We start from the raw sequence: 11,589 nt of genomic DNA, 5'->3' as shown, positions 1-11,589 counted from the left end.
TGTATGTCTCCTCTCATTTTTAACGCCCAGGTGCAAAATGGGCATTGTGTCATTCAGCCATGGTCGTTGGGGGACGGGCAGGTACATTTGAAAAGGGTCCGTTTTCCAAGATACCTTTTAAAACGTGCAACGGGTCTGCGTGACACACGTGTGCTTGGCGCACACACCACTTTCTCGCTCTCTGACACTGACGGGCAAAGAAAACAAAAAAAGTGGACAGCAAAAAATAGCACACCTTAGCCGTGCAGAGATAAGTGGCCTTGCACCAGAGTACGGCCGCCCTATTCCCAGAGGGAGGTCTTTTGCAAGGCAGCGGTGAGTAATCTCGCCCCTCACACACGTACTCTCCGCTCAATACCAGCCCTGACAGAGGAAAAGAGACGCTTCCTGTTATTCTGGGCTCGCTTCGTTTGTCATTTAAATGCTTGTCCTGGCTATTAGCGCGCAGGACTGGCAGGATGGCACGCCGCACCGGCACGGGGCTCTGCCTGCTGCGCCAGCTGCCGCAGCTCCTTCTTTGGGGTACGTAGCCGCCGCGTTTTTCATCTATAAGTTCCGTTTTGTATTTAATTGTATGTCGGACCGTTGCTGAGCGCGGAGGGCCAGTGGAGCGGCGTGCATGGCAACGGGGTCGCGGAGAAGCGGGGGGAGGCTGAGTGCATTGCGCACACAGCACCCGCGGGTTCCCTGGCCCTCATTTTAAGGTTCACATGAGAGAGGGGGAAGGCGTGCAGCTGGACAGAGGAATCGCAGTTCGCTCTCGGATTTACTCTGCGTTTTGGAGGCGCTGCTCCAGAACACGCTGAGCCTTTTTTTTACCAACTTGTATCAGCGTTGCGTTGCGGTGGCGCATTTGGGGGCGCAGATTTGGAACGCCACACGTCCTTCAACAGAGGCAGCGTTACCGTTAGCACAAGGCGTCATTTAAGTTTTCATTGTCTCAGTGTCCGCTGCTGTGTTATGTTCCGTGTGTTTAATGGGCTGTTCTGTAACGGCGCATAGTGCATTGAAGGGACTGCAACACAGCATCGGGCGCTGTATGCAAATGAAGATGCTTGGTTTTAATATAGTGACTTCTGTCGGTATATTGCGGTTTCTAAGCGCTCCTACGTTTTGGCAGAAATGGCGGAAATTAAGGTGCAGAGGATCACAAAATGTTATCAAAGTCAGGGGGTGCCGGGCCCTGAACCCGCAGCTACTCGATAAGCATGTCTTTTCTTTTCCTAGTTTTTAGGTTTTTCCGGGATTGGGGAGGTCTGTCCGCCAAGACACACTATGACATATCGATTTGTGGCTGTCCCGAGTGCTGAGAAAATTGCTTCCAAGCACTTTTCCAGAGTCCTCACTCTGCGATGAATCATTACAGAGACAGGGAAACACGCAAATGAACGGGGTGTTGGGTATGGGGGTCCAACGAGCATGCGTGCACACGAGACGCCCCTCCTTTAACTTCTAGCACACAGGGGACCCCTCCAGTCGCCGTGGGATTGAAAGCGGCGGGCGGTATGATACTTGCGGTTGTCGCGCGGGGATGCCAACTCGTTTACCGGCAGCAGGAGTCATACGCCAGAAACCTATTTAAAAAGACAGACAAGTGAACTTCCACCAACCCTGAACACATGGCAAGTTTGCCAACCTTCGCCGTTCTGCCATCCGGGGACTTTTCATAGGGTCCGGGCACGGCAGTGAACTGAACGGTGAAAAGACTGTCATCAGCAATGCATCTACAACTCTACAAACCTGGATACGCTCCTATGACGCTGCAAACCCGACCCACACGAGACAGCTCCGATCCGTGTTTTCAGGATAACCATGCAAGTTGTATTGCAATATAGAAAATCTGAATGGGAGTTTTTGTCCAAGTCAGTGGTTAACGAAAAAATCTGGCGTGGTTGCTGTATCCAGCTATATGATCATACTTTTAAATAGGTATCTCAGCTGAAATAGTTTATTCGGCTTACATATCTCGGGTGGAAACTATTCCCAAGCCATTTGAACCCACCATAACTTTGCTGGTGTTTGAGCAACATGTCCCAATGGCCAATGCTCCAAACACAAGGATGCCTGTTTTAGATGTAAACATGTTTTGCATAAACTATTGCTGCCCGCAAGACATTCTCCTGGAGTAAAGTCTTGACATTTGAGCTACTTTGCATACCCACAATGCATTGCATATCTGGCTCTGAACTGGAGGTCAACTTCCAGTGATGGGTATTGTATGGAGCTGTGCTGAGTGCCTCTTGGCTGAAATGAAAACATCTATATGTAACATACGGGCAAAGTTATGTTGGGTTTAAAAAAAAAGTCCACTTTAAATGTGACAGACGGACACACTCTGAGGGTGAAAGGATGATGTATGCCAGGGATATTCTGTAATATTGTTCCCTCCGCGTGTTCTGCAGCCGTAAAACAAGAGGCACAGGGCAACCCTTGGGCCCGCTTAGCTTGAAGTACAAACTATCCCGGACTCTGTATTGCGCACCATATGCTATAATGCATGATTTTAATGTACAGTTTTTCATACACAGTTGGTAGAAGAATGCTGTATTTTTAACGGAATATGAACTCTGGGTATGTGATTGCGCACGTGCACCGTAACACAATGAGCTGCATTATTGGTCATATGGAACGTATCCTATCATCATGTAGTGCACATGGGTGATATTTTAGGAGCAAAGTCTATTTGTTTTGCTGTAATACTAACGTCCATTCCTCCCCCCTCTTGGTCCCTACCACTGGAATTCTCTCCTTTTGAAATTAAAAACATTTAACCACTTTTCGGGGCTTTGAGACCATCCCAAAGAAACGCCTCCTGTCTCTTGAAGCTGCCCTGAGGGCAAACCCTCGCATCACCCCACCCTGTGACCTCCCACCCTGTGCCCACCGAACATAATTATAAGCTAATGTCGATAGCCAACCTGGTTGTGCCCTAGTGTGCACCAGTGGATGGGCATGCATTTATCACAGCCCCCCCCCCCACCTGCCTTTCATGTTGCCACTTCCTCCTCACCCACCAGCAGGGAGAGGTTCCATCTACATCCAGTTGCCGACTGTGGTAAAGCGCCTGGAATCGGGATTGCTCCGTTTGCTTCTGCCTCCTTGGAAGAAGGTTTCTGGGCGAAGCACTGCGCGCGTGCCTTACGTGTAATAAATATAACTGCCCCCAGCAGCCTTTGATAGCAGAGTGCTCCCCCGTGATCGATAATCACGTTCCACACTCGGGTAGGAGCAGGTGTTCACAGTACTGCCATCTACCGGAAGACACCATATTAAAGACCGCAGCGAGGGGAGGCCCGGATCCTCATTAACCCACCAGGAGGAAAGTATCACAGCTGGGAAATAACGCAGATTTTTAATACATAGCAAAGTCGGAAAGGGATGTTTTTATCAGTCTATCTTTGTATTTAATCCATATCTATTCATCCATTAATCTATGTATCTATGTGTCTATCTATCTAAGTGGATATCTGTCTATCTATATATCCATCTGTCTGTCTATTTTTCTATCCATCTACCTATCTATCTTAGTCATTAATCCCTGTGTATCTATCAATTTCTATATATCTATATCATCCACACATATCTATCTCTCTCTCTCTCTCTCTCTCTCTCTCTCTCTCTATCCATCCGACTGTATCTATCTATCTATCTATCTATCTATCTATCTATCTATCTATCTATCTATCTATCTATCTATCTATCTATCTATCTATCTGTCTGTCTGTCTGTCTGTCTGTCTGTCTGCCTGCCTGTCTGTCTATCTATGGCATCTCTCTATCTAGCTGTCTGTCTTTTATCTATCAATGTATCTGTCCATCTATCCATCCCTGTGTCTATCTAATCATCCATCCATCTGTCTGTCTGACTGTCCGTCTATCTAAGTATCTATCCATCTGTCTAGCTATTAATCAATCTGTCCATTAATCTATCTGTCTATTTATGTGTCTGCCTTTCTATATATGTGGGGTCTGTGTATCTATCCATTCATCCATCTGTCTGTACGACTGGCCGTCTGTCGAGCTACGTGTCTATCTTTATCTATCACCCACATCTATCTTTCCATCAACCTATCTGTCTGTCAGAGTGTCCGTCTGTCTGTCTGTCTATCTATCTATCTATCTATCTATCTATCTATCTATCTATCACAGTACATTTCCAACACGTTTGGCTTTTACTACTGCACCACATTAGATGTTTTAAGAGACCCAATCCTCGCGGATCGCAATAATTCTGTTAATTATTAATGACAATCTAAATGGGTTTCCTTCCCACGAGTTACTTAATCTAACGCCCCCCTCTGTGGGTCAACGACGAACGCGGCCCCATCACTCCCCTTTTTCCAATCTGTGCTCTACCCTCGATGAGCCGCTAACAGAAGACATCCGCCTGCAATACGAGCTGCATTGCGAGAGGGGCAGAGAGTGGGGCGAGCAGCGCCGCTGCCAAGGGAAGGCAGGCGCTGGAAACTGCAACTGAACAATACACAAGGAATTCATTAACACCCCCGCAAACGGCTAGAAGAAATACATCCACTTCTTTTGTTTCTGTTTTACTAACTACTGGATGGTACACTGCAGTGTTTATCTTACTGCGTTCATAACCATTTGCCAAGTTCCCGTTCGAAAGAAACCTACTTTTCATGCCATGGGAAACAACAAAATCATGCTTTATAGAAAATATTGGGCATGTGTAATTTGCCCAAATGTGCCCTTTAGGAGTCCTGGCGACAGACCTCTAACTCACTTTACATTTAGCACATGGTCACGGAAAGGTTTCATATATCTACTATCTATCTATCTACCCACCATCCATTCTATCTATCTGTCTATCTATCTATCTATCTATCTATCTATCTATCTATCTATCTATCTATCTATCCATCCATCTAGCCACCCACCCATCTTTCTACCCACCATTCATTCCATCCATCCATCCATCCATCCATCCATCCATCCATCCATCCATCCATCCATCCATCCATCCATCCATCCATCCATCCATCCATCCATCCATCCATCCATCCATCCATCCATCCATCCATCCATCCATCCATCCATCCATCCATCCATCCATCCATCCATCCATCCATCCATCCATCCATCGTTTCTATATATGCATCTATCCATCCACCCATCTACCTTTCTATTTATCTATCTGATAGTCCATCTGTCTATCTGTCCATCCAATCACGAGGCTGCATTACAGCTGATGACTTCATCATGTTGCTAAATTCTACCTTCATTCATTCTCATTGTCACTTGCACCGATTGATGTCACAGCTAGCTCTGTCGTTAGCACAGCTTCTGGGAACTCCAGATATTTGTTAGACCGAGTCCCAAGGCATTTTCTAGACATCATTACACCCAAGACGAAACACCAGAATCTCTCCCGCCCCCACATTACTCCTCTATTGCCACCCCCACACTGCACTCCTATTCCAAAATAATGTAATAATTGCATTGTAAATACTGTTTAATTGACTTGTAATTGAAATTCCCAAGTAGACAACGTATACAAGCATATTTTAAACAGGAATTCATTTTGGATGTTATGTTTCTATTCGTTATCTAAATGAATGGCGCTCTCCTAGATGATGCTTTTTGCAAAAAAAACGTATAATATTGCTGCCTGGTCTATTTTCCCAACAATGTAGCTCCCTATTGGAAGTGTGGCAAGAGCCTCATGCTCTCCTCAGTTGGTGAACAGCGCTCAGAAGCCATTCCAAATGGTCTGGTAGAAGATCGGAAGATGGGTGCGAAATGAAAGGAAAGAATTAGGCAGCGGTGAAAAAGAAGGCAGTTTCCAGCTACATTCAGTAAGGTTCGGTAATAAAGAATGCCCTGAAACTACTTCAAAGCGCTATAGAGGAAGGCTAAAAAGAAGAGCAGGTTGACAATGAGGTGAAATAGTCATGTTGCCATATGATCTGCGTACCCAGGCAAAGTATAAACATGCTTGCCACATGGTGTGAGTGCATGAGAATTAAATGGGAAAACCTGGTGAGAGTACCTCAGTATTGGAAGGCAAATGGCATGAGTACTTAGGCTTGTGATGGTAACAGCTGGCTAAAGGGGTGAGTTCCTAGACATATCATGCCAGCTTCTGGCTTATAGTTGCATGCCAGATCCTGGTGGGTAGCGCGTGTAGCTGGTTTTGGGAATGGAACAATGCCATCCGAGACAAGTATGAAATGTTTATGGCACCGACGAGGCCTTTCTCGAGTGCCATCAGTGGGTAATAATACTGCTGATCAACACAGAGCTTAGAAGTGGCCCGTCTACACGAAGCTCTATAAAAGCTACAACTGTATAATATATAATTCAAGTACTATGCCAACATATTGAAATGCCAAGTACATTGTCCCATGGCAAAAGCTGGCCATTTGTGTTAATACCTGGCAATGATGTAAGTTCCTTACTGTATGATGTCAATAACTGTAATACGTTTTATATGAAGATGCCCTGGCACAAAGTATGAAATGATGGTAACTTGAACATGCAATTGTAACGCTAGGTAGGCACATTATGAATGTACATGGGCAGGGGATCGCAATACCTACAGTAGCAAGAAAGAAAACCTTTTCACTAGACACCCTTCAAATCTGTTGACTTTGGGCCTCATTACGAGTCAGGCGTTAAGGGGTTAACGGCGCCGTAAACGGCGCCGCCCCTTAACGCCTGATTACAAGGTCCCTTAGCGCCATGGTGATTTTAACGCCTGCTTTTTGCAGGCGTTAAAATCCATGGCGCCAAGGGACCATGGTGCTAATTACGCCACAGTAATTTACGGTGGCGTAATTAGCGCCTTCCCCACTCCCATTATGCCCTATGGGGCAAAAATGGGAATGGGGAAGCGTAAAATGGGAAATGGGGATTTACCGCCCCACTCACCTTGGAATGGGGCGGTAAATCCGCCATCCACCATGGTGTAAACATAGTTTACACCATGGTGGTAAGGGTACGACCCAGGCGGTAACTTACCGCCTGGGTCGTAATGAGGCCCTTTGTCATGAATTGTTGCTAGAATAATTGTTTTCTACCTTTGCACATTCATTTTTTCACAACAAATAAAACACACCCACACACACACACCCCCACCACCAAAATGCAATCCCCTCTGCCTTCAACCCTTCGATTCATCGAACTCTGGGCCCCTTTAAAAAACTAACCAGCATTGGCAATGCCAACAGTTTGGGCATTTGTGTAGGAACAGGGAAGGCACTTGTCAGGCACCGCTGTAGTGGTAATAACTGTCCATTGATGGTAGCAGTTGCAAAATGGTGTGAGTACCTGGGCATCTAATAGCAGTGCCTGGCAAATGCCTTATACTTAGACACAAGCCAAAACTGTTGGCTTTGCCAGTGCTTATTTTAAACAGGAGTTCTGTAAAGGACAGGCATAGTACTTCTAAACCAAGTGGCTGACGACAGACCTGTTTATGACATGTTTTGTTACATCTTTAGCGTGTTTGCAGCTCCAATTAGGTGATTAACTCAGAAAACTGCTTTGAAAAAACACTTGCCAGGACTTTGAGTGCAAAGTTTGATGGTAAGGCTTGTTTAAAGCAAGCTCAAAGAGTTCTCATGAGGCGGTGTTTTGGGCGGGCCTGGGCAGGAACTGGGTGGGAATGTCCATAGGGATTAGCATGGCCATGGGCAGTCAGTGGGTGGGCAAATAACCAAACAATTAAATTAAATTCATTCAATTGGCTTTTATAATGTGCCTAATACGGTGTCCGGTCATCATTTCAAATTCAAAAGGATTGAATGCAATACATTCGAATCAAAAGGACCGAAAAAAAGACTGAATGCCTTTTTTTAATGTATTTTAAATTTTTGTTGGTTTTGGTATAGGTAAAATTAGTGATTTTTGGCCAAAAAACAGGGGCTTGGGGGGCACCCCCCCAAAAAAAAGCACAATTGATTTTTTTTTCCGGTCCTTTTGTTTTGAAAGTATTGCATTTTGAAACTTTGTATTTGCATCTTTATCTATAAACCGCCTAATACCATACCCGAGCTTGGATTCTAAGCGCGTATCTGGGATTCAAACCTCTCTGTGGTCTTGTTTCGAAGACCAGCGCGTTACCCGTGTGCTATCCTCCAATAACAACACCTACAAGCTTTGTGGCAGTCATCATATGAGATTCTGCAGACCTGTACTCTCATGGAATAGGTTCAGCTTATTACTGGCGCTAGAGCACCACCTATTTGCTCAAATTAAAAAGGGCAGCAACAACCATAATGTGTACAAATATTGCTTTCTTGCATACTCAAACTTTGCCCACAGGAAAGAGCAACGTTTGGCAAGGAGACTCCATGTCACCTGAACACGTATTTACAGCCCTGGTCTTACGAGCAACAGATCATTGCATTGTGGGAGTTGTCGTTTTTTGTTTCAACTTGTTGTAACATACATTGGCCGGTTTGCCCTCCCCAAGAAACGGGTCTAGTGATCACACCACCTCCTTCTGGAGTGCATGAATGAGAAGGATCACTTGGATAGCACCAATCATGGAGTTGACCTGTCAGAGGCGTTCCTAGGGGGGTTGAGGGTGGGCTGAGGGGGCTATAGACCCGGGTCTCTTGGTTGCAGCCTCGGATAGAAGCTCATGGGCTACAACCAAAAGGCTCGCTAGCCCCGAGTCCCGACAGTCCCGACATTACCCTAGCCCCCGGATCTTATCCAACACCCCTAAATTGACTGCTTCATGAGAGGGCCGCACGATGGGTCTTGTTGAGGGAGAATGCAGAGGATTTGAAAACACATTGATCGATGCAGGTAAAATCGTCCCAGCGGAAGTGATGTGGACAAAGTCACTAACAGCAGTTGAAGAGGCAAGGAACAGGCCCTGGGTGCAATAACCTGAATTGAAAGAGAGGAGACGGATTGCATTATGCAGAATGTGCCCAGTGATTTCATTGCATAACCTGAATTGAAAGAAAGGAGACCGAGTGCATTATGCAGAATGTGCCCAGTGATTTCATTGCATAACCTGAATTGAAAAAGAGGAGACCGAGTGCGTTATGCAGAATGTGCCCAGTGATTTCATTGCATAACCTGAATTGAAAGAGAGACCGAGTGCATTATACAGAATGTGCCCAGTGATTTCATTGCATAACCTGAATTGAAAAAGAGGAGACCGAGTGCATTATGCAGAATGTGCCCAGTGATTTCATTGCATAACCTGAATTGAAAGAAAGGAGACCGAGTGCATTATGCAGAATGTGCCCAGTGATTTCATTGCATAACCTGAATTGAAAGAGAGACCGAGTGCATTATGCAGAATGTGCCCAGTGATTTCATTGCATAACCTGAATTGAAAGAAAGGAGACCGAGTGCATTATGCAGAATGTGCCCAGTGATTTCATTGCATAACCTGAATTGAAAGAGAGACCGAGTGCATCATACAGAATGTGCCCAGTGATTTCATTGCATAACCTGAATTGAAAAAGAGGAGACCGAGTGCATTATGCAGAATGTGCCCAGTGATTTCATTGCATAACCTGAATTGAAAGAAAGGAGACCGAGTGCATTATGCAGAATGTGCCCAGTGATTTCATTGCATAACCTGAATTGAAAGAGAGACCGAGTGCATTATGCAGAATGTGCCCAGTGATTTCATTGCATAACCTGAATTGAAAGAAAGGAGACCGAGTGCATTATGCAGAATGTGCCCAGTGATTTCATTGCATAACCTGAATTGAAAGAGAGACCGAGTGCATTATGCAGAATGTGCCCAGTGATTTCATTGCATAACCTGAATTGAAAGAGAGGAGGCCGAGTGCATTATGCAGACTGTGGCCAGTGATTTAATTGCAGAATATTCATTGCAGTAATATCCACTGAACATTTAAACATAAAAAAAACAAAAAAAAACAGGAGGTTGGTTTGGCAAAGTGAATCGTGAGACTTACAGATGTGGTGTGGTTAACAGGGTGTGCGTGGGTTGTCCCTCTGCATTTTGCAGGGTAAATGGCGTCAGTAAACAATATTGGCAGTACAAAAACAGAGGTATAAAATCGACAGCAAAAACACATAGAACTATAGAGTCGTGTGTGTTCCGAATCGCTTCGGGAAGTATCTGTTTTATTAAACACACATTACTTGGAAGAAGAAGAACAGCAATCAAGATTTAATTCTAGGATATTATTTTTTCTATAATTCGTTTTGAATCTACTACCACAAGTTTCACAATTTGTCTACATATAGTAACAAATAATCCTTCTTAACACATGATGGCTTCTTTTGAATAGTTGGTCTTTCTAGGCAGTGATAGAGTGCAGGGGATCCTCAAAATTAGAATACTTATCTTTTCTCCTAGTGAAAGAATCTATGTACCACTTATTCCCAACCCCACTCAGTCTTCATTTAACATTATTTTTAGCTTTCCCAGATTTGGTATGTCAACTTTCATGACATTGTACTGCAGTGTATAGCATCCTTGGCTTTATCACAGAGTTGCAGCGGACAGATAAGGGTTAAAAGATAAAATGGCAGACAGTATCTATTGTCAGCATATGCATCATTGAAACTTCAAACCTGAAAAAACAAGGCACCTTGCTCCACCTCCCTCATGTTTTATTTCCATCTGTATTCCCTCCCCCGTCTGGTCCTTCTGCCCCTTTGTCCTTTCCTTGCAGTTGGGATTGAAACTATTATTTGCTCTGACTCATTGCTATGCACCTTTATTTTTTACTCTGATATGCCCAACAGTTTCTCATTTCATTTTTTTACAATTTCTCTTGAAGTTTATTGCAGTCAAATTCATGGAAGTCAATATCATAAACCAAATATATTATTTATTGGTATGTTTTTTTCCTTTAAACGTTTTACTATTTCTGGTTTTCATTTTGTGCAGCCTTTCTTTGTATTTCATGCACATTGTTTCCAACCAATTTCTTTTCTACAAGTATGCATTTTATAAAGTATATTTCTACCTGAAGACAAACATTTTTTCCATACAAAACATCATAATAACATCGATCCGAAAACATTCCAGAAAATATTCCTCTCAAACACCTTTTGTTGTGATACCCCCTAACCACCTAAATGTCTGTTTGTAAAATTTGCAAACAACAGAGTTTCTAATTGTCTAGGTGTCTATACATAACATTTATATATAACAGGGTCTACGTCAAAGAGACTAGGTCTGTACAGTTTTTCTTGTATATTGTTGAAAGCTAGCAGAAGGATCTGTATGTCCCCTTCTGGAAATCTGACATTTTGGCAGAGTAACAATTAGACCACCCTCTTCAGGACCTCTTGTTACTACTCAACCCTGAAAAAGGCACATAAAACAATGTGTGAGCTAATCTTAAAAAAAACAAAAAAAATATGTGTAATACTGTCACATGTTTTCCAATTTTCCTCTAAGTGTAAGAATATAAAGCACTTTCCTCACAGCCTGCTTGACATCTCCTTTTTCCCTTTCCTTGCTTGTTTCGCTTCTCCTCTTAATCCAATTCCTGTGCCACTGTCAAGCACTGTGTAAAGAAAATAACAGGGTGCTGTGAGACTCTGTGGAGCAGAAGCCCGCCCTTCTATGCTTGTCGTTCAGGCGCCGTTCATTAGGCCTAATTTAATTGAAAAA

The 11,589-nt window shown here is 44.0% G+C and overlaps 1 protein-coding gene across 1 annotated transcript in view; it reads left to right on the top strand.

The window, feature by feature from the left end:
* Positions 1-347: 347 nt before the first annotated feature.
* RAMP2 (receptor activity modifying protein 2) overlaps positions 348-11,589 on the top strand; it is a 174,714-nt gene continuing 163,472 nt past the window's right edge. The window contains exon 1 of the mRNA XM_069634416.1: positions 348-522. Coding sequence (XP_069490517.1) covers positions 459-522 — 64 coding nt within the window. The 5' untranslated portion in view covers positions 348-458. The remainder of the gene's footprint in view (positions 523-11,589) is intronic.

Source organism: Ambystoma mexicanum, chromosome 13, assembly GCF_040938575.1.
Source record: "Ambystoma mexicanum isolate Mex_15411 chromosome 13, UKY_AmexF1_1, whole genome shotgun sequence".
In the NCBI taxonomy this organism is placed as follows: domain Eukaryota; kingdom Metazoa; phylum Chordata; class Amphibia; order Caudata; family Ambystomatidae; genus Ambystoma; species Ambystoma mexicanum.
Note: the sequence above shows the minus strand (reverse complement) of the source record. Positions and strands in the feature narration are given on the sequence as shown.